We start from the raw sequence: 24,017 nt of genomic DNA on the forward strand, positions 1-24,017 counted from the left end.
CTCTACATTCATTCATTTTACGGTAAAAATCTGCATTGTCAATAATTTACAAAAGAAAAATGTACCAAGCAATAAGATTTTCACTATAGCCCAACCATTATGCCTACTCAGGTTTGGCAAAATAAAACCATAAACGACATGAATCTACTATTTGTTCGAGATTTGTTTAAAGGAATGGATTAATTAGAAAAAAATAGGCTCGGTTATAATTAATACTTATTTTGACTTTTTTTTAAAATTGCGCGAAAAATATGGTGTGATTTAAAGAGGGCGCTCATACACCACGTGGGAGTCTTCTTCTTCGCGGTTGTTTACATGATTGTGCGTTCAAGATCCGTTCCGCTACATTGGTCAGAATAAACACAAAATCTGAAGTGCCTATGATGACCAACTCTGAAGCGAATACCGAGGAAATTGATAAGGAGAAAAATGAAGAAGAAACTCCTAAAGTTTCGTCGAAAAAGAGAAGTATGTTTAGATAGTTATTGTCGATAATATCCGTAATTTTGTGAAGATGATTTGCAGCTCCAATATGGCACCACGCCCTGTCGATTTAGAAGAGTGCTGTTGTTGTTTCTAGGCCTTCTTCTCGCGCTCTGCCTGCTGTGTGTTGTTTGTCCTGGGGATGTAAGCTTTGGAATAAATTCTTAAAAATCAATAATACAGGTTCTAAATTGTAATTAAGTGGAATATTTATACTTGTTTAACATTATTTTCGAACAATCATCTTCTACATTCAACGATTTGTTCCATGCATGATGAGAGAAATGTGGCGTGTGTTGAACACTCGCTGTCGATATAACACAGCGCGTGTTGTTCGTTTTGATGGCCATCGTTCGGGGTCGTTCTGCAATTATAAAAAACGCAGGCAAGGCCTAGGTCCTTTCCTATGTTACACAAAAACACACACGGTAATATGAAAAGATAGATTAATAACATTACTATTGTTTACGGAATTCTTAAAAAAAAGTTAATACTACACAGTAGGCCTAACCTAGGCTATTTTTACTCGGGGTACCCGAGTCTAGTACTTACTCATTTTCTCCTTCTCTTCCTCCATCTGGACACTATTGAGTAAAAAGTGCGATTTTTAAAGTACTACTCCTCCCTTATTCGTTATAGTATTGAGCTGGGATTTGGCATGAACATACTACAGGGACATGTCCTCAAAGCTATAGAGCCGGATTTTTAATTTTTTGTTAATTAATTTGTTTAATTAAGAAGCCACAATGTGTGACACACACCACAGCGTTATGTAGTTATATGGTTATATGCGGATTCTTGGCGTAGTGGTTATCACGTTTGCTTAACACGCAGAAGGTACCTGGTTCGAGCCCGGACGAAACCTTTTTTTTTAACTTTATGGTGAAAAGTACTGTATACGCAATATGATAATTATACAGAGTATATCTTATTTTTATTATTTTTTAAAATACTATTGTGTAATCGGTAATTATCACTTTTACACATGTTTATTTTGCTTTGTGCTTATTACCATTTATTTGTAATTTAAATGGATTAAAAAACTTTCTGTAACCCACATTTTTAATGTAAGAGGTTTCGTAGTGTAGTGGTTGTCAAGTCTGCTTAACACGCAGAAGGTCCCGGTTCGAGCCCTGGCGAAACCTATTTTCTTTACTTTCTAACTGTATACGTCTGTATACAGCTTCTTTCGCTGTACCCCGAGTATTGCACATTCGTGCTTGTTAGTATAGTAGAGTTTTGATCAATTATAATACATTTTTTTATGTAAATGCAATACTTTCAGCTTCAACTGCTTCTTGTTACGTATAATTAATAATAAATATAGGCCTAGGCTTATTTATGTTTTTTTATACTGAAATAAATAGATTAATACAGATCGACGTTCATTCATTCATGCTGAATATATATATTTTTTTATTTTATTGTTGTAATGTTTAGGTTTACTGTAGTTGTATATATAATAATTTAGTGGGCTACTGCAGGTACCATATTACTTGGTAAAGTCCTTAGAGACGGAATTTGGCAAAAATTATCAGGTGGGATTATAAATTGATTGCAAACAATAGATTTATTACCAAAATCTTGTGTCTAAATTTAATCGATCACAAAATACTCTGAACTACTGTTTTAATTGTTGTTTATTGTACCATTTTTCATGCTGAAATGTGAAAATCTTTAGTATTATAATCATTTTGTTTTTGCTATAATAATTAATATTAGTAGGGACACTATTTCACACCATTAACCAATTAACATTATAAATGTTAAAAATCGCTGCGCAATAATTTGTTTTACAGCAGTACAGTACTGGACCATGATTCAAATAAAAGTTAGAAAGCTAATTGCTGTTGAATGCTTCTTTTACAGAGATTGATACAGTTGGCGTAAACCAACTAGGAGGGTCATATGCAAATGGCCGACCTCTTCCTCCCACCATCCGTCAACATATTGTTGAACTTGCTCAGCAGGGTGTTCGACCGTGCGATATTTCGCGTCAACTGAAGGTTTCCCACGGCTGCGTCAGTAAGATTTTAGTAAGGTATGGCTTATTCAACACATATTTAGTCTGTAGTATTTTTAAAGCAATTTTACACGCACATTAATTTTCACTATTTTTTTGAACGAACCAAAATTCCAAAACCAAACGCATTTGGACATTGCCAACATTGGTTTCCTTCATGAGTAGGCTTCAGTACTTCTTTAAGCACCCAAACTAAACCGTTAATATGTGTCCTGTGATAGAACAATCAAAAAATAAATCAAGCAATACATTACTACAGTATAACCACCTACAAATTAACCTTTTTGTATTAATGGGTGGTGTCACTCAACCCAGCCTAATTTATACACAGCAACTCCCCACCCCACCCTTTAAAGAGCCACACTTACTGTATATCCCTAGCTAGTGCATCCCTAATAGTGACTATTATTAAATATGACCATTCTATTTTTATACCTGTACATTCTGATGTTATTCTGTTGCACTTACTGATATTAAAATTAATGAATATTGGCAATTTATCGTACTTTATATTGCTTGCTTGGATATATGATAAATGTGTTAATATTTCCCAGGTATTATGAAACGGGGTCAATTAAGCCTGGGGTCATAGGAGGAAGCAAACCCAAAGTGGCGACGCCAGAGGTTGTTACCAAAATCGGAAATTACAAGATTGAAAATCCAACAATCTTTGCGTGGGAAATCCGAGAACAACTACTGAAGGAGAAGATATGCACAGCAGAGAATGTACCAAGCGTTAGTTCAATCAATAGGTATAAATTTTTTATTATAATTGAAATAAATCTTTTTATTTTAATTCATGTAAAAAAAAAATATTTAGTAGTTTAATAGTATGAAATGAAAAGAGCATCCAATTATAAGATTAAAATTTATTGTTTTAAGTGTTTAAAAAAAAAAATAAATAAATTGACTAAAATATGAGAATTAATAAAAATTCATTAATGTATTACAGTGTAAACAATTAATTCTCTTTTATAGTTTCAATGCATTATTATACAGAACCCTATCCTATTTAACCTAATTATTATTATTATTATTATTGTTATATCATTTTCTTTCATTAGCATTTTAATATTATACACAGTATAATATGTACTATTGATGAATATTATTAGCATTTAATATTTTGAATAATTAAAAACACATTTTCTTCCAGAGAATAATGACTCTTTAATTTAAGTTGAAAATAGAGAAATCACATTATGATGATTGTCATTAAGGAAAGCAATCAGTTTTAAAATTATTCTCTAATTTGTAAATTGATTATTACGTCAAATCATTCAGTTGAATTGTAAATTAGCTTATTCACACATTTTACATTGACTAACCTTTTGCTAGTCTATGACTACAATAGTGCAGGTGATCAACAGGATATTACAGTATCACATTATCACCCTTATTTTTATATTTTATCTGCATCACCATCAAAATAATAATATACAAAAATGAATATTTATTAGTTTAATGGGAGAATATTTGTTGAAGAAGAAAATTGTTGAAGTTAAAAGATTGAAGGAAGTAAATAGGGGGTCCACTTTGCAAGTGGGTTTCCTTTTGCCTACAACAGTGCACCATAATTATTTTAAGAGCATGTAATAGCACGTTCAAATATGGTAGTGATATGCCCAAATATGGTAGTGATATGCCCAAATATGGTAGTGATATGCCCAAATATGGTAGTGATATGCCCAAATATGGTAGTGATATGATATCATCATGTCCTTATATGGGCACATCACATTTTTGTCACATAAAGTTTGATAGTGTAGACAGAGCTTAAGAGCATGGGATACAGTATAGTACTGTAGATGTTCAATCTTGAAAATGAGAGAAAATATGTAAACAATTGACTGAAATTAATCAATCAATACTGTAGTTCCATAGAAATTATAATCTTCTGATAAATTGTTAGATTTTGATATTTTTGCCAACTATTTTTATGAATAATAAAACATTAATTAATGACTAAACATTTCACATTACCGTACATTAGACAATGTCAGAAAATGTAAATCGACCCAAAGTAAATTTTTAACATCTTCCTTGTAAAATGTAACATTATTTTATTTGAAAAAAATCAAATAATACAGTACTGTACTGTATAGCATTTTTTTTTGCATTATAAACAATTTTCAATGATTTTTTTTCTTTCTTCAGTTAACATTTTAAAATTGAACATATTTGAATAATTGAGGCTTTTCAACATTTATCAAATCCAAGAAAGATTGTATAAATGGAGCAGCAGCCTGCTCTCATTTATAATTAAATACACATGTGTATATTGTATACAATACTAGCACTTCTACATGTACAGTAGTAGCAGTGACATTTTTAGAATATTTTATGTAAACTCACAATAAATGCAGGTAGAATGTTTTTTTAGTTAATTAAAGTTAAACAGTACTACTGTAACAATTACTTTGTAATAATAATATTTCAAACTTTGATTACTGCAAAACATGTATGACATTTGTAAACATTTTTTCAGTTAGTTTTTTTACATAGTCACTGATTACAAATAGATTAATTATTCTTTAAATATTGCATTCTAGTTTTAAAATGAGATATCTAGCTTGTAGTATGAACTGTTTGTTTATAAAATCATAATAATATAATAATAATCATCTTATTAATGCATGATGGTAACATGGTAGTATCTCACATGTAAATCAGGTGATTATGTGTAAGTTTTGCAGTATACGTTATTATCAGTTTTTTATTTTACAACAAGTTATTTTTTGTATTAAAGAATATTACGAGGCAAGATCATTGGTGGAGATGAACCATCTCCAAGGCAGAGTGGAGCATCGGCTGTCCCCATCACAAAAGAGCAGCAAGCTATTGCAAGTAACGCTAGTATGACAGTAAACGCACTTGCTCACATGAGCCAGGACGAGGCCAAGAAGTATGCAAGCCTCCTTGCAGCCATGAGCATGAATATCAACCCACAAAGCTTTCAACAGCAACAGGTTAATAACGGCGTAGTAAACATAGTTCCTTCACCGTACTCGATTCATAGTCTGCTTGGGATACAAGGACAACCAATTAAGCAAGAGCCATCAGAAGGTAAGTCATCACTTTATACCAAGATTGATGCATTATTCACTGTACTCTCGTTGAAAAAACAAATATGGTGACTGTAAAAACACACCAAATAATATTAGATACATTAAAACTATTTTTTAGTCTTTATTTGTCAATTTTTTGTTTAATTTAAATTTTATCTTTAGACATTTTTATTTCTATATTCAATTCTGATAACATTTAATTGACATAATTATTTAAATACCATTATTGAATAAATGTTTTATTGATATTACAAAAAAATATTACACTTTATCTGTTCTATAACAACTCTTGCAAATCAGTTATTAACCTTAGCAACAAAAAGGTTAGCAACCGGATACCTAGTTAATTAAACAACAATGCAAAGAAAATAATTTGATTGTTATGGTTGAGTGATCCTAAGTTTTCTCTTAGAAACATGATAGGACAGTAGTTCCTTTTTTCTCTCAACCATGTTCGTCTTGTAAGGAATAAATTAGACCACTAACTAAAACTAAAAACAGTTCCTTAAACGCAAATCAATTTTAAGACAAAATTGTATTGAGCAAGAAAGCTTGAAATAAAGAGGTGCTAGGTCAAATGTAATACATAAGGCCTGAGAATATTTTGAATTAAAGATGATTTTATTGGTAAAAATATTGTTTTTATTGGAATATATGAAAAGAAAAGTAAACCAATTACTGTATGTTCATTTATACATTTATACTCCAAATAATGAAATACTGTACTGTATACTTCATTCTGATAAATCCATTATTTTGACAGTGATCATTACTATGTACTACAATATGTCATTGAAAATGGAAAGCTGCCTTAATAATGTTGCCGATTTTTCTTAGAATTCCCAATTGTGTTTCACAAGTATTTAATACTATAGACTTAAACATAATGTATACAAAATATTTACAATATTCATTGCATTTGTCTATAATTGCAGTACTGTATAGTAATAAAAAAATTGTATGATAATCAATGAAAATTTCCCATTCCTGTTACTTCCTTTGCTATGGCAACCATTGCATCAACGTTGAATCTAATATGCATTATTGACTTTCATATTCTGTCAGCATTATGCGCTGCCTAGTCAATAAACTACACTGTTTTCTTGTTTGCCAACATCCGCAGGCAAATATTTTTCTACATTTGTACACAATTTTATTGTTGTTATTTTAACATTTCTGTGTAGAATACTATAATACAAAGATTATATACAGTAGCTTGTATGTCTGTCTTGTAACAGATGTATTTTTGTTTATAATTAAATGATTAGAATGAAAGATGGTATCAACATGAAATGAAAAAGAAATGAAAAAAAAATGGATAGATTTGAAAGCTAGAATTAATACTGTTAATACAGTATACAGTACACAAAATTTGTCTTTTCAAAACTTTAATTAACGACTTATCTAATAATAATAATAAATATATTTATCTAACCTAGCCTTATTACAAATAATTTTGATAAACTGAGAGAAATTGTGCAAAATGGTCAAATTTATTTTAACATGTATTATTATTATAACTTTTTTTATGCAAGAAAGACATTTCTTATTATTTATATATGAGAAATTGTTTATTTTTCATTAAGAAAATACATTTATTTTATACATGGATTACAAGACTTACCAGAAATTGAGAGTTAATTTTTTCAGTTTTTGAATAAAGTTATGTATATACAGTATATCGAATCTGCAGACAGTACTGTTTCGATCTTATTAGATCTCAGCTCAGGTTTCGAAATGAAATATTATATATACTTTATCGTTTTGATTTAGCCTTTTGCTTTTTTTTGTATCTCCATTGAGATTCAGCCACTGATACCCACAGCATTGTCATTTTTTTTAGTATTTTGCCATTAGATTTACAGTACAGTAGTACGTAGTAATCATAAAACAGAGGTTTACAATAGAATTTAAACATTGATTTGCATTTAGATTTTGTTTTATTGCTACAAAGTCTTTTTTAAAGGATTTGCTTTGTGATTGACTTTATATCAAATGTGTATGGTATACAGTACAACACCTCCTTTGGCACACCCCTATTAAGAGGACACTTGAAAAAACGAACAAGGAGAAATATAAAATGTTTATATATGAGAAGCTTTGTTAACTCCCAAAGGTGTACCCTTAATAGGAATTCTTCTGTATTTAAATGGTTGTGGTAAATAAAATATGGAGTAAAATTATAATATACTGTATGTATGTTACAAATAGAGACAAAATGTAAAACGAACCTTTTTGTTTTATCCTCATGTATCATTCTCTAACCAATTGTACGTATTTTGCAGATGAAAAAGCTACAGCTATTGCTATCACTGAAATGGCGAAAGAAAGCAAAGATGGAAAGTTTGATGCCGTTGAGAAAGCATACCAGATTGCAACCAACAGTATTGGAGAAAGCGACATCTCTGCACTCGCCAATGTTGCGAGTCTTGTCAGTAACTTACAGGTACTTTCACTGGAAATTTTGTTAGTAATTTAATAGTTTTTTTTAGTTATGGGTAAATAGACATTTTGTAATTTAAAGGACATTTTAAAATGTCAGAATGACTACAGGGAGCTAAGAGTTTTTTAATTTAGTGTTTATTAATAGTAGAACATCCTTCAGCAATTGACAAATGGTTCCGTTATTGGAAGATAGACATTTTTTAATTTAAAGAACATTTTAAAATGTCAGAATGACTAGCTACTGTAAGGTTTTTATTTGAGTGTTTATTAAACACAGTAGAACTTCCCTCATCACTCAACAAAGTGTTCCATTATTGGAGTTATAAATATATTGCTCTTGTTAATGTCACAGAGTATCCCCTTGATATGGCTTTACTCTCTACTGTAATAACTAAAAAGCAATTTATAATTGAAATTTATTAAAGAAATAATTCTGGACAAAAAAGCCTTTAAACAACACCAGACCAAAACTCTATCTTTTAAATACTATATTGTATATATTTTCAGGTACCTGTCACAGCCCAAAATATTGCAGTGCCTGTCATAACTCATGTTACTTCGTTACAGCATCAGCAAAATGCTAATATTCTCACCACAGACAAAGCAAGAGAAATCGTCGTCCCACTGTCTTCAGGTAACCCAATCAATTTAACTGAATTCATTTATTTTTAGGTTGTGCTGTTAAAAAATTTGTATTTGGGAAAATTTAAAACTATTTACTGTAGAGTATTAAGAGCAACAGCAATCTTGTGTGCATATGATAAACAATTTGTAAATATAAATTTCAGTTCAAACAAGTTTGGCAAACGACAGTGCAACATTGACAGAGCTGCAACCAGCCGAGGTGTTAACCCTCCAGGCACCTGCTGTACCACAGTCCTTAGCAACAACCAAGCCTAACGAAGCTGCTAAACACCCATTACCAGGTATGTTAAGTTCTTATTGACTTCTTAAGTAACCTGTATTGGAAAATAAACTGGCAGCCTGATGTATCAGAGATCGTCAGCCGGATAGGTACTGGTGATAAACACTACACATGTCTGGCCCTTCTTTGTATAAACAATTGCATATGTTCAAAAAGAGTATGGGACTATCTCTTGTGTTCTGAAATGGTATAATGCAGATGTAATGTTATTCTTATCAATATGGAGCTTTCGAATCATGTTGCATGAAAGGACATTGGTATGACCTTCCTCCAATCGAAAGGTCCCCTAATGGGAAACCATAGTTCATATAATTACTGGCAATGTAGATTTGTGCAAACTTCAGATTGAACCTTCTTGGCTAAAAACATCAAATTCACAAATTGTAATTAAACTGTAGACAGCTGTTTTATAATAAAGACACCATTAATATTTTTAAAAATATTCTTTTTCATTTCCCATAGTAAGATTAATCAGTATATTATCTTATTATAAATCTGGATATATTTTATATTTATCGTTATTCCTTTGTTGTAATTAATTGCAGACATTAAAATATAATTTCAGAATTTGATAAGCAGTTCTTTATATATGATTATTTATATGATTAAAATTGTAATCAAAAGATTGATTATGTGGATTGAGATTGTATCTGTTTTTTTTCTAGTTGCTACATACAAGGCTATAGCACCTCGACCAGGATTTAATGTCACACACCCATCTACCATAAACCAGACGAATGGGAATGTAGCCATTTCAAGCGCAATGCTGTCTACCACAGCAGGTAAGGAGAAAAAACATCTTTTGAATAAATATACAAATAAAGAATGTTTATGAGTTTGATTGAAAACTATTTTATGAAATTCTCTTTCAATAAATAAAAATATTCTCCTCATCCAATACAAAACCTTATTATTTGTTACTAATACACCTACTGTTCTAAAGAACAGTTTTATTGAATACACTGCTTCCATGTCTCAAAATGGATTATATATGGCAAACACTGCAGAATTCTAAAAATAAACGTGCAATATAACTATTGTATATAACTATTAAATACAAATTTTAGCATACAATAGCACATGATACAAAATTAACCAATAATGAAACATTTAGTTTTGTTGTACTTAATAAATTACAAAAAATACCTATATCCAAATTATGCTTTCTTATGAGAAATTTATTTCCCCACCATAAAATAGCTATCATAATATATTTTTTGTTCCAGCTGACCAATCTGCTCCTCTTCCTTCAATGAGGGTGGCATTCCCTACATCAGTAGGTAATACAGTTGAATTAACAACAGTTCCAAGTCAGTTGCAGACATCACTGGCACCGCATCAAACCTTAGTGCCACAGTCTATTACAACATCTCAAGGCATTCCGTTATCATCTCTAGGACACACCACAGTTCCTCTACAAACAGTCACCTCATTGCCTGGTTCTGTCAGATATGCACCTGGTACAATCTCAGCTCCACAGATGGTTACCTTTCAACAACTGGCTGCCATTCAAGCTGCTCTACCACCAGGCACCATTGCAGCCCACGCAGCTACGTTGCAACCTTTGCCAACAATGCAGCAGACCTCAACGCTCTTGCAGACGGTAGTGCCTCAAAATACGATGCCTCAGACAACTACTTTTTTGCAAACAGCAGTGCCACAGAATATTGCACAACAGACATCTGCTCTTCTGCAGACAGCATTGACACAAAGCAATGTACCAACAGGCTCTGTCACATTACCTCAACAGACTGTTCCGATTTCAGTTGCAACACAGGGAATTATGCAAGATCAGCGACAAGTTCTTCAGCAAGTTCCTTTGTCACAGCCAACAACTCTACAGCCGCAACCGGTTGCTCTGGCACAAGCACCTCAGCAGGAACAAGTTGCTACCCCAGTAGTCGCCCAATCACAAATTGTACTGCAACCACAAGTTATCACCACAGAGGTTGTTGAAGAGGTTGAAGTACAAGAGGTTATCGAAATACAAGAGGTTGTCACAACACCAGAAGTAACGGTATCTTCCCAGCCAAACATGGAGACGAATTCAGAGCACAGTGTCACCCAATCCACCCCTCAAGAGCTTGTGACAACAGAAGCACCAGTTGTATCGATGGAAATTGAGCTGTCAGAAACAGATGCACCGATGCAAATGGTAGAGGTTGTCACATCTTCACCAACAACTACTGCATCATAACAGAGGAAGTCACATGAGTGATCATTTTACTTAATAATTCCCAAATTTTTGATAATAACTTATAAATAAAAAAAAATATTTATTTCTTTATTTTAACTAGAACTAGCTCAGAAAATTTAAATTCCTTGTAAGTGAACACCTACAATAATGTTAAAAATATATAAACGTTCTGTTAACTGTCAGTGTACATTATCTTGAAAATTTTAAAAGCAATAATTGAGAAATCAGATTTGTTCTAACAAGCGTATTAGTCAATTTATTGAAGACAGAACAAGGATGACTATCTTCATTTTACATATCTTCACAGTTTGTATTATGAAGTAATTATATAACACCAATATTAATTCTACAATACATAAAGTGTATACTTATACAAATAAATAAAATAGATTAAAATGTAAAGCCTGGTTTTCATCGAAATCTATGCATGCAGTCACATTGGGCTACAAAATAAAATACATTCGTTTTTTTTGTTGGAACAGTAGTTTGGTGAAGAATAACCAGTAATGCAATGATTTGCATAATGCAGACCTATGCATAGTCAATGCTATTCTTGTTGAACGTGATAGCAATTCATACTCACATTTATGAAGCATCTCTAATGAAATCATATTAAGAACACCAATTTTAAGAAAACCAGGCTCTGTATTCGCTGTATATTTCGCTTGTCTTTATTCAATAAGTAATAATATATTGGTAGCCTGTAAGCATCACAATAATGTGTATATTTCTCTCGTATTTTTTAACCGTGTCAACTTTATGATAAACCTTAACTCTAATCTGTATATTTTGAATTTCTAGGTTTTAAAGGAAAAAATGGTGAAAAACACATTTCTTTAAACAAGATTTTCTTATTAAAATATTCACTCTTTGATTGTAATAAGAAATTTTTAATTTAGAAATATGTATATATCCTTCTTGGTCTTATAGTAATTACCCATATTCCTTAATAACTTTTAAACCATTTGAGTATATGCTAATTCACAGTAGGGTTGTTGATGCATATTTCTGCTGAGCGTAGCTACATTTTGGTGTATTTTCACCAACATTTGCCAGCACTTTCTAATGGTGTTTTTTTAAGTGTAACAGGAAGAAACTGAAATAAAGTTTAATGAACATAGTTTCCTTACTTTTATATTATTTTTTAAAATAGAATATGACATTAATAATTGTATACGTATCTTTCAAATGAATGGATTTATTTTGACCTTTTTGCTATTATACTTGTATCTTTGGTATGATTTAAATGAATGAAGTTGTTTTCTTGTTTATAATTTACATATTTATAGTCAATTTGAATATACATACATTACTGAATTTAACGTAAATCTATGTAAATGCTGGTTACCGTTTAATTTCTAAGGAAAAAACATTATATTTTATGCATAAAATATGCTAGTATTATAGTGTTCAACATTACCGTAATGACATCAACTTAACGATAACTTTGCAAACCTTATTAACATAATATGTCAACCCTATACATACATTACTGAATTTAACTTAAATCTATGTAAATGCTGGTTACCGTTTAATATCTAAGGAAAAAACTTTATATTTTATGCATAAAATATGCTAGTATTATAGTGTTCAACATTACCGTAATGACATCAACTTAACGATAACTTTGCAAACCTTATTAACATAATATGTCAACCCTATACATACATTACTGAATTTAACTTAAATCTATGTAAATGCTGGTTACCGTTTAATATCTAAGGAAAAAACTTTATATTTTATGCATAAAATATGCTAGTATTATAGTGTTCAACATTACCGTAATGACATCAACTTAACGATAACTTTGCAAACCTTATTAACATAATATGTCAACCCTATTCTATTTTGTGTTCAATTGTATAATATATATTTTGGTGGAGGCAATCTCAGGAGTTTCCCTTTACATTGTCTTTCAAAATTGTTGTAAATACTTTCCCTTATCCATTTAGTGTAACTGATAAAATACCCAATTGTTTACCTTTTACAGGGTAAAATTATTATTCACAATTAAATTATAGTTAAATTTTTACCTTTTTTTTATTCGATAAATTCAGAGAATTAAATCAATATGATTATTTTATTTGGCAAGTAGTGGTTTAAATTATTGGTTAGTTTTTTTCTAATTATAAATGTCAATGTTACCTTAAATAATTGTTTATATTAATTTTATCAACTCAATTTTTATTTTTGCTTAAAAGAAAATAATCTGGAATATCTTCCAGGTTATATACAAAAGCTTTGTTAAGAAAGTGCTAGCAACTTGTTATTTTAAATCTGAATGAAAACTATTATATTAATAATTAAGTGAAGATAAAAAAACCCCACATTTTAGTAAGGACTTATAAATAGAATTCATACGCAGTATTTATTATGTAGAAATCCAAATATATGGCGCCCTCTTTTCTCAACTTTCACATTGTCAAGTAAAATTGAAACACATAAACATCATACAGTATTTCAACCCTTCTAATATTTGTTTATATTACATCAAATTTAAGCGGTTTACTTGTTGTTTTTTTTAGCAACATATCCTTATAGCATACCGTAATATACCTTATTGTGTTTTACCACTTGCTTTACATTACAATTTCTGGGTAATTTTCATTGTAAATATTATATCTAAAGTATTTTTCTTCGTGTATTTTGCCTTTTCATTTTGTAAATTCTTTTTATTAGTATTGTTGTGTTTGTCATAATTTTGTATAATATCGGCCTACATCTTTTCTGTAGAAATGTAGTATATTTTTTTTAATCTGTTGCATTTATATAAGTAGAATACTGTATGCTGTTCATTGGATGTGGATATTGAGTTGACTACATCCATAATCCAATGTTAATATTCTTGTAGGCCAAACATTTTTATTTCTATCTTTATGTATCCACGAAATAAAAGGCTTGCCAAAAGCATTGTTTCTTTTTTGTTGTTGTATTTTTTTAGAATTCATTTAATTTTGTATTATATGCTAGTAATTTAGAGGTAGGCCTACTCCTCTATATTGTGCAGATGATTTAAATACATTTTTCATATCATAAAAGAATAATACAAAATGACTATAGAAAAAAAACAAAGAGAAGTGAAAACGATATATTTATTCCAATTCAATTCCTTTTTATTGAAAATAGATACTGAATATAAAATGAAAACATTGTTACACATTATTACTGTTTTCTGAAAACGAGATTCTCAATAAACCGTTTCATGTGATCCGATCCGGTCATCAAAGCTATCATCTATCATTGTAATCAAGATTACCACCAACAATACCTCAATGACACATAAAGACAAAACCAAACAATGAAAGAAATTTGGTTTTACAAATTACTTCGATTAAAAAATGAATGGTTTTTTTTTCGTAATCTGTGCATAAAAGTCCCTAGGAAATAAACAAACTTGATAAAATACATATTTGTTTGTAAATATTTGTCCATAATATCTGTCTCTGTTGACACTACAATAAACCATGTCGTAAGATAGAAGATAAAATTTCATGAACAAAAAAAATCACCAACAAAGCCTGTTTTCCTGTGGACGTTATTCGACGCTATCGTCGTTGATCGTTAACAGTTCAACGACGATCGTTTGAAAACGATCAAGTTGAAATGATACCTTTTCTTGGAAATCATTAAAATTTCAATGTTTACGTAAAAGATTGCCGATTATTGTTAACGATAGCATCGAATAACGTCAACAGGAAAACAGGCTTAAGAAAGTTAATTTATCATGCAGTGGTGGTGGTTGTAAGATTTTAGCAATAACTATGTGCACTTCCTCTTAACGTGTATGACCTCAGAAAAAAGATGCAGGCCTATATCAATTTCGGATAATATTCTTTGTTATTTTCATAACGAATTTGAAAATATACAATTTTAAAAACGTTACTCTCTCGGGCTCCCTACCTCCACCCTATAAGGGCCCTACCAACCAATAAACTCTATACTTTAAAATGTTATGTGAAACAGAGTATGTTTAGTTCTACGAATATCAAGCATTTCAATAAGGCTAATAATAATAACCGACCGAAAATGTCCAGGCCAAAACGTCCTTCTAAAACCTTTTTTTAATTTTTTTTATTTATTTCATATTTCATGATACCAAAAACAGGACCGACGCAGCGGTAACACACACACAAAATAAATATAAATATCAAATTCTGCAATTAACAAACCTTATGCAGGACATTGTGCGTAATACTGAAGATTCCGAAAACATTACATCCTTAAATAGGAGAAATAATAAAATCCAAGGAAGGAAGGACACGATTAGTCTAACAAAATGTTTTCTCCAGTATACATCGTTGTCTGGTTCTCCATGGTACTTTTGCATATTACGAGATCTCAACAATGTTCAAGCTACGATTCGTTAGAATTAGGTAAGAAAAAAAACTTCGTTTTCAACTTTGTTTATTGTTATTAATAGAGGAAAACAATTACATATAATTGACAAAAAAATAATATTAAAAAAATATAACAAAAATAGATATAGAAATGTTTTAAATCCAAAGGCAAATTACTGAAAAAATGACAATGCTGTGGGTATCAGTGGCTGGATCTCAATGGAGATACAAAAAAAAACCGAAAAGCTAAATCAAAACGATAAAGTAAAACAGTCAGAAAAGTTAGTTCGGGCAACACTAGCCCTTCATCAGTGCAAGTGAAGGAAATGTTTTAAATATACATGTTAAATACTTCTACAACACTTTTTTTTAAATAACACATTTCTAACGGAAGGACTAAGATTAGTTGTACCAACACATGGAAGTATATATACCTGAATTAATACGAGGTATCTTTTAGGATTATGCCCTAAATTGAATGAGGTGTTCTGTCGCTATTAAGATCAGAAATAAAAAGAAGAACATAATGACTCCAAATGAGATTGTAACACAATTATAAATCTTAACATTTTCAAAATTAAATTTTTATTTTGATAAGTGTCCGAGTTCAAAGAGGCAAGACAAAGTTCATTGTACCACGAGAATACCGTTGCAGGAACTGCTGTTGACGGCTCAACTATTCGTCCATGTACTCACACTAGTAAGTAATTCTAAAACAATAACTAGTACAGTAGTATTGAAATTAATATGATAAAACATCAGTAATTGAACATTTTATCTTTGTTAAGACGGTATATTTTTTGTTTATTCTAGTTTGTTTTATTGTAACTAATGTATCATTTCAAATAGAAAACGAACAGACGCCATGGTGGTACCTGGATCTCGGAACAGAAATAGTCATATCAAAGATTGTATTATTTAACAGAGTAGTTTGTTGTGGTAAGACGATCTAATAACAATTATTTTGATTAAGATTTGACTTACAGCCAGCTAAAATACGGTTAGCCTATTAAGACAATGCGTTTTATTCAGAATGTTTTAACCACATTCATCAGACACATAATGCCATAATGCTTTCGAAGTTAGATATCTCGTTTAAGATCGTTGGGGGTTTAGTTAATGTGACTGATTATCCAAAAACATTCCTAATTATCATAGTGGACAGGATTGTACTCCTTCCTACTGGTAAGCAATCCACCAACGTATACCAAGACAAAGCTGCGTAGAGGAATCATTACGATGACAATGTAATTTGCCCATATATGAATATGATGATGCCATATCGCTACCATATTTGGGCATATCACTATCATTTTGTGCACATCACACTTTTTTGTCAAACTAGTTTGATATTGTAGACAGAGCTTTAATGACAATGTTGTTCTTATTAGCGATTAGGTTACAAGGAGCAGATGTTCGTGTTGGAAACAGTAAGGATTTGCCATTTACAGAGAATACAAGATGTGGAACAGTAGTTACACAAAATGAAGCAGAGAATATAAACCCGATACAACGTTACTGTAACCCACCTACTGGCATTGCCGGACGGTATGTCAGCATAACTAAACCTAGAGTTGTTGGAATTCTTTCCTTATGTGAAGTAAAGGTTTACAAAGGTACGTAAACGTTAATCATTTTTAACATCTTTTCAATTAATTAAATATGTTTTAAAATGAAAGCAATTTTAAATTATATTTTTTTATGACCAATATTATCAACATTCATAAAAGTTTTTTTTTTATTATGGCTCTACACCAACTGCAAACTACTGTATCTAGCATTGTTTTTATGTTTCTAATGACGTTTAATAAACTGTGTCAATGAATGAGGATTATTAATAGTCTCAAACAGCTATTATGTCAACAGTCTAATTAAATAATTATGTCTATAGATAGTGGAAAACCTGTAGTTCTGTGTCCAGATGATATAGAAGTAAATGTTGAAAATAATCAAACTTTACATCCGGTTACTTGGAATCTTCCTGAAGTTTATGATAATTTGCAAACAGACCTAATGGTGACCTGCTCTCCGTCATCAGGCTTCTTATTTCACATTGGATTCACCAAAGTTACTTGTTCAGCAACTGACGCAACTGGAAACGAAGGAAACTGTTCGTTTGTTGTAAATATTGCAGGTAAAAACAAGATAACAGTATGTTTTGACTATCAATAGTACAACAACAATTAGCATTACTGTTCTTTTTTATCCTAATAATATCAAAAATAAAGTAAATTGCATACCACAAATAACGATTAATACATGACAAATAATGTCCTTCTTATTTGCGTCCCATATTTTGAGTGTTTAAAAACTTTATTAGGATAGAACATGTTTAAACAACCTTTTTTCAAACATCCTGAATAAATGTTACTACTGACAGTATTTTACTATAGCATTATTCATTCAATGTATTTTACATTTATAATAATGAAAGTGGATTTTATTTGTTTATTAGATAACAAGAAACCAGACCTCGTTTGCCCTACGCATATCACAGTAAAAAGCAACATTGACCAGTACGAAAATCCAGTTACCTGGAGTGACCCAACAGTGACGGACAATTTACATAAAGGTATATCAGCAACTTGTACACCTGCATCCGGATCCATCTTTGACGTTGGTTCAACTATTGTCACGTGTTCTGCAACAGATGGTACTGGAAATGTTGGAAGCTGTTCATTTGTTGTCCATGTCATAGGTCAGACGTTTAATAGTAAGGAGTACTTTTTATTTCATGTAGAGCTATATAATTATTTGTAAGCTTACAGGATCGAAATAGTACCTTAAACACATTCTAAAATAATGTAGGAATATTAATATCAACACAATAAAGAAAATGTATACTCTGGCGTTTCGAAGTAGGCCTACATAAGGTAGTTACCTATTTCAATAATAATTAACAATTATAGGCCTATTTGAGGGAAATTGTGAACTGCGATTACGTACTAAAATACTCTAAAAAAGGAGAATTTTTCAATTATTTGTGTATGTTTCATTTTTTATTCAACATTTATTTAGTCATCAATTACAGTACATCATAATTACAGTACAACTGAAAACAGGGATCCTGCATAAAAAACTGTAGCTTCGTTTTTTTGTAGGACCCTTTTACATAAGAACAAGTATATAGAACTTAAATAAACAAAGGTGTTGTTAATCAGCATATAGTGATAAAAAGTATTTTTTGACCTGTTTTTTTATACATTTATTTTGTTTCTTTAAGATAACCGGTTTATTACCACCATTACAAGTGAATTCTTTCCACAATTTTGGTCCATATATGGGTATAAACTGTTGACTGCAAGTTAGTCTTGTGAAGGGAATTTCGAATTCAGTTTCTGTTCTGAGGTTATGAGTAGGCCTAATACTGTCACAGTAATTAAAAATATTTAAAATGTGATAATGTGGTAATTCATTGAATTTTACGTTTGCCATAAATCCTATGACGTTTACTTTGTAAATATCATAAACGTTTAATATTTTTAGTTTCTTAAACAGTGGCTCTGAGGCTTGTCTGGATTTAGAGAAGGTAATGCATTTTACAGCTCTCTTTTGGAGTTTTAGTATTACTTCTAACGTGCTCTTGTATGTATTTCCCCATATTAAGTTACCATACTGAAGATGAGGTAATACTAAGGTGTTATAAAGACTAATACGGACTTTATGAGGAAAGAATTCTCTTACTTTTAAAAGTATACCAATTGCCCTAGACATTTTTTTTCTAATAAGCTGTATGTGATGTTTCCAGTTAAGATTTTCGTTTAAAATTACACCTAGAAATGTCACATTTTCTTTTCTATGTAATAACACATTATTCATTTTTATTTTAAACTGGTTTTTGTCAAAGTTCTTTTGGTTAGTTTTAAAAACAACGTAATTAGTTTTGCTGACATTCAGTAACAGCTTATTTGCTTTAAGCCATACGTTTATTTTTTCTAGTTCAATATTCATAGTATGGTTTAACATTGTAGGATCTCCCCTTGTTATACAAGTTGTGTCGTCAGCAAAACTAATTATATCTATTTTACTACTTGCTCGACTTATATCATTGATGTAAATTAAAAACAAAAGTGGTCCTAAAACAGAACCCTGTGGCACCCCTATATTGGTGTCTTTTAAACATGATGATCTACCGTTGGCATAAACATATTGTTTGCGGCCACTTAAATAGTTTCTAAACCACATTAAAACGATGCCTCTTATACCATAATGCGCCAATTTGCTCAACAGAATACTGTGATCGATAATGTCAAACGCTTTTGACATATCTATAAAGGTAGTAAGTGCATATTCCTTTTTTTCAAATGCATTTAATATTCTATGGACCAAGTCGATCATAGCATGAGAAGTTGAGTGTTTGTTTCTAAATCCATATTGATTGTTGCTTAACACTTTACATTTTGTAAGATAATTGTATAATTGATTATGGATAATCTTTTCAAAAACTTTCGAAAAAATGGGCAACAGCGATATGTGGTACAGTTAAGAAAATAAATATATAAACCAAATATCGTCATCTTAAACGCTGATCGTCATTAGACATTGCGCGTCTCACTTGTGTTCGCCACTCAGTACGTTTTTGAGCAAGCATGTGTATAGGTCTGCATGTGAAAAGTTCTCCTTTTTTATGTTTACCATCCATGTTGTTTTTGGTCTTCCTTTTGGTCTTTCTCTGAGCCTGAGATTAACAAAATAATAAACTGCAAAAAAAAAAAATCGTGAAAACAATACAGTACAAAGATTAGATTTGCAACGCCTCTCACAAAAGTAAAATTTAAACTGAACATTTGGGGCATTGTTTTTACCTATATCAGAGCTAGTTAGTGTACCGTAGTGGGTCATACGTATATAGTAAGTGTGGTATACGTTTTATAATATCTAACATCTTAATTTAAATTGTGTTTGAAATTATAAATACGCCAGAAATGATTAGCTTTACAACATACACATTCAGAACATTTTGTGTATAAAGGGAAACTAGCGCCCCCATATGGTTATTAAGATTCTATACCAAATACAAATTTAGGCGCCCGATCGCCATTTCCCTCTATTAAAACGTTTCAGTTGCGCTCTGTTGACTCTATATGAACATTACGTTATAGTTTATATATAAAGACAAATAAACGTAATGCTTTCAAGATTTTTTAATATCTAAAAAAATATTAATTAGGCGTACAGTATCATAAATCTAATAATATGTTTAGCTAAAGTTAGAATAATAATAATATAACATTATACATACTGATTCTGTTTGTTTTTTCTAGTTAAAAACAATTTTGTTGATAACAAATCTGTGTTTATTTGTCCTGAAAACGTTACTGTGAACAGCAATATTGACCAATCAAGGGCTTCAGTGATGTGGACTGGAACAATGACCCCTAACAATGGGAATACAATAACGTGCATACCAGCATCGGGATCGGTCTTTGAAGTTGGTTCAACTATTGTCACTTGTTCTACTAGACATAATGATGACGTAACAAGATGTCAGTTTGTTGTTCACGTGGAAAAATTTATTTCAGGTAAGAATACAATCTTCTAATTCATGTAGTGGCTTTTCTTTGTTAGGCCTGATTACAATTAGTATTTATTTTATAATGTGTACTTTTGACATTTTACATTATAAAGTTATTATTTCTTTTTTATATTCGTGGGCTTAGATTTATTCAAACTATAAAGAACTGTAGGATGTATTAATAATTATACTTCCAGCAATTGCCTACTTTCTTAATAAATACGCTTGTTCTCTGGTTCAACCAACGATCTAGTCTAGATAAGTAGCATGACATCCCAAACATTATATATTTATTTCGGTATACATAAACATACAAACAGCAGTAGCCTGGAAACGTTTATTAACAAATATATAAAAGATAAAGTATCAGTGGTTTCAATATAGAATTGTCAATAGAATTTTAACAACAAAAACCTTTCTAAAAAAAATTAAGATAAAGAATTGTGATCTTTGTACTTTTTGTAAAATTAACACTGAAACAATTCAGCATATTTTTTTATGGTTGTATCCATGCAAATACTTTTTGGGTTTTTGTTTTTTCAACAAATTAAAAGCAAATGAATAGTTGGAATTATAATTTAAAGAAAACCCTTACCAGAGAATGCATTTTATTTGGTAATGCTTACAATGCTGTAAATAATCTTGTCATTTAGGTAAAATATTTTATTTACATATCTAGATGTTCTGATATTAAACCACCAAATTTAGGACTGGTTAATTTTTTAAGTCGAATTTTAAAAATAGAAGAGTACTTACATTCGATAAACGACAAAATAGAGTTATTTAATGAGGACTGGAACGTTAAACTTTTGATTTTATAAGTAAATAAATAGGATATACCTTTTACATATTTTGTTTGCATTTTTGCTTTGGCCTTTTAATTATTTTAATTTAATTAAATTTCTGTTTTTAAGATTTGTTCTGCCTCATGTGTCACCGCTGTGTCGGTTTTTTTTTGCATATTTATTTTTCTCTTTTGTTGGGGCAACCCACTTTTATTGCAATGATAAACAATATGGTGAAGGTTACAGTATAATATATGTCTATCTATCTATTTATCAATGAATATTTAAGTGATATTACACAGACAGAGGTTAAAAGATTATATAAAATATTTTGATATTGTGTTGAAATCTAGATAAAACAAACATGTATACAGAGAAAATTTATATTACAGAGCTAAAACGATATAAAGATTGATATTCAGTATTAAAAAGAGATTCGATATAATATAAATATATATATGATAAAATGGTATATTGCATTATAAGATTATGTTTTGTTTGAATACTTTTATAAAATTGTATAGTTTTACATTTTGAACATAATATTTCTTTTATTATTTATATTATAAAATAACAAACTAATAAATATTGCAAAGCTAAACCCAAACCGAAGTATGGGGATACGCCCTCGTCGCTAGCCAGGTTTATTTTAATAGTTCTAGTTTAAATCCTGGCTAGCACGTCTCCGTCATCCCGAATAAAAAAAAAAAAAAAAAAAAATAACATGTGGGTATTTCCAAATTTTTAGAAAATTCATATAGTGGACATGTATCTACCAGCGCAAGTGTTTATAAAGCAGTAATCGCAATGTTCTGTGTAATGGTTGTTATTATGGCATCTGCGTTATTTCTGGTTGTCAGGTACAGTAACATGTCATTTATTCCATTACGATTTAAAATAAACCTAAATATATTTGAGGTAAATATAAGGTACTATTTAAAGAAACTTATTCTACATAATTATATCTTTAAAATATTAATAGGCATGAGCTTTGTGTTTATATTTTTATTTTCATTCGTGTTTTTTAGATACTATAAATCGAAGTTAAATCATCACACAATTGGAGTCACCAAGTTAGAAGGTGATGCGATGAGCTGGAAGATTCTGGAATAATAATACGACGTACTTGTTGTCTAAGAATCATACTCTAATGCACTGTTAACAATATTAAAATAAAGACATTTAAACTATATAATGGATTGAAACAACATCTTAACATGAAAGCATGACGTCCATTTATATTTTCTTAGCTCTCTTATTAATCCTATTGAATAACTGAAACTATTGTTTTGAAGTTACAGCTTAGATTCAATTAATTGAAAGAAGAATATAGCTTCAACTTCGTTGAAGTTAGGTCGATAGTTATAGATCTAAAGTTGCACTCCTAGTCAAATTATCATTCCATACAGGAGTTCTAGTAGCACCAATGGGCAAACGCTATAGAAAAAACCTCTGAAAAAAGTATTTGTAGGCCTTACTTAGGCATAACTGTTACTATCAAAATACGATGTATGTAAACGTCCTATTAAAATCGTTTTACAGGAAATTCTGAACAAAATGGGCCTAGAAGTGGTTCCTGGTGATAAAATCTAAAACCATAAAAGCTTGGCAATAAAGGGAATGAAACGGATGGTATAGAATGATAACAAGTTATTAAAGACTGAAAAGGAAATTTAAAAAAAATTACCACCTGAAAAATGTTTTTTTTTCTATAACTATAGCATAAACCGTAGTAGCATTGATAATGATATATAATAATTAATATTATTATTTTAAGCATGATAACGTTTACATAACATATTGCCTAATTTTGAGTTTTTTATGTAACTCCATGTTTTATAGAAACATGTTTAGGCTATAAGAATGTATCTTCCAAGAAACATAAGAAATATATTAGATAAGAACAATCTTTATTTTGATGACCACAAGGCGAATTTGTTTTCCTTGAAGCTTAATTACACACACTATAGACCTACAGTAATTAAAATTAATACAATATAATAATAAAGATTAAAATTAGAAAAAAAACATGATGGATAAAAAAACATTGAGTTGTTTTGAGTTGAGGACAAATGAATTCCTACATCGAGTGCTTGCTATTAAGATTGTGTCAACCACATCCCGGTGAACAATCTATTTACCCGAGGAATCAAGAGATCACCAACAATCCCAATAAGTATTCTTAGAAAACAGATTTGCAGATGATTCGTTTTATTAATATGATATCTTTTACACATTG

The 24,017-nt window shown here is 30.5% G+C and overlaps 3 protein-coding genes across 3 annotated transcripts; all 3 read left to right on the top strand.

The window, feature by feature from the left end:
• Positions 1–294: 294 nt before the first annotated feature.
• On the top strand, positions 295–14,105 carry LOC140051538 (uncharacterized). The gene is made up of 9 exons (XM_072096785.1): positions 295–468; positions 2,353–2,524; positions 3,061–3,258; positions 5,256–5,572; positions 7,860–8,020; positions 8,527–8,653; positions 8,808–8,945; positions 9,610–9,726; positions 10,171–14,105. The coding sequence occupies exons 1-9, from the start codon at positions 381–383 to the stop codon at positions 11,139–11,141; spliced, it is 2,289 nt and encodes a 762-aa protein (XP_071952886.1). The 5' UTR covers positions 295–380; the 3' UTR covers positions 11,142–14,105.
• Positions 14,106–15,417: 1,312 nt separating this feature from the next.
• On the top strand, positions 15,418–17,102 carry LOC140052534 (pentraxin fusion protein-like). The gene is made up of 4 exons (XM_072098142.1): positions 15,418–15,514; positions 16,077–16,178; positions 16,292–16,417; positions 16,870–17,102. Exons 1-4 carry the CDS (start codon positions 15,418–15,420, stop codon positions 17,100–17,102), a joined length of 558 nt encoding a protein of 185 aa, XP_071954243.1.
• A 3,701-nt stretch (positions 17,103–20,803) lies between these two features.
• Positions 20,804–23,808, top strand: LOC140052733 (uncharacterized). The gene is made up of 3 exons (XM_072098430.1): positions 20,804–21,000; positions 22,527–22,638; positions 22,807–23,808. The coding sequence occupies exons 1-3, from the start codon at positions 20,835–20,837 to the stop codon at positions 22,889–22,891; spliced, it is 363 nt and encodes a 120-aa protein (XP_071954531.1). The 5' UTR covers positions 20,804–20,834; the 3' UTR covers positions 22,892–23,808.
• The last annotated feature ends 209 nt before the right edge of the window (positions 23,809–24,017 follow it).

The sequence above is a fragment of the Antedon mediterranea genome, chromosome 6 (genome assembly GCF_964355755.1).
Source record: "Antedon mediterranea chromosome 6, ecAntMedi1.1, whole genome shotgun sequence".
Lineage (NCBI taxonomy): Eukaryota > Metazoa > Echinodermata > Crinoidea > Comatulida > Antedonidae > Antedon > Antedon mediterranea.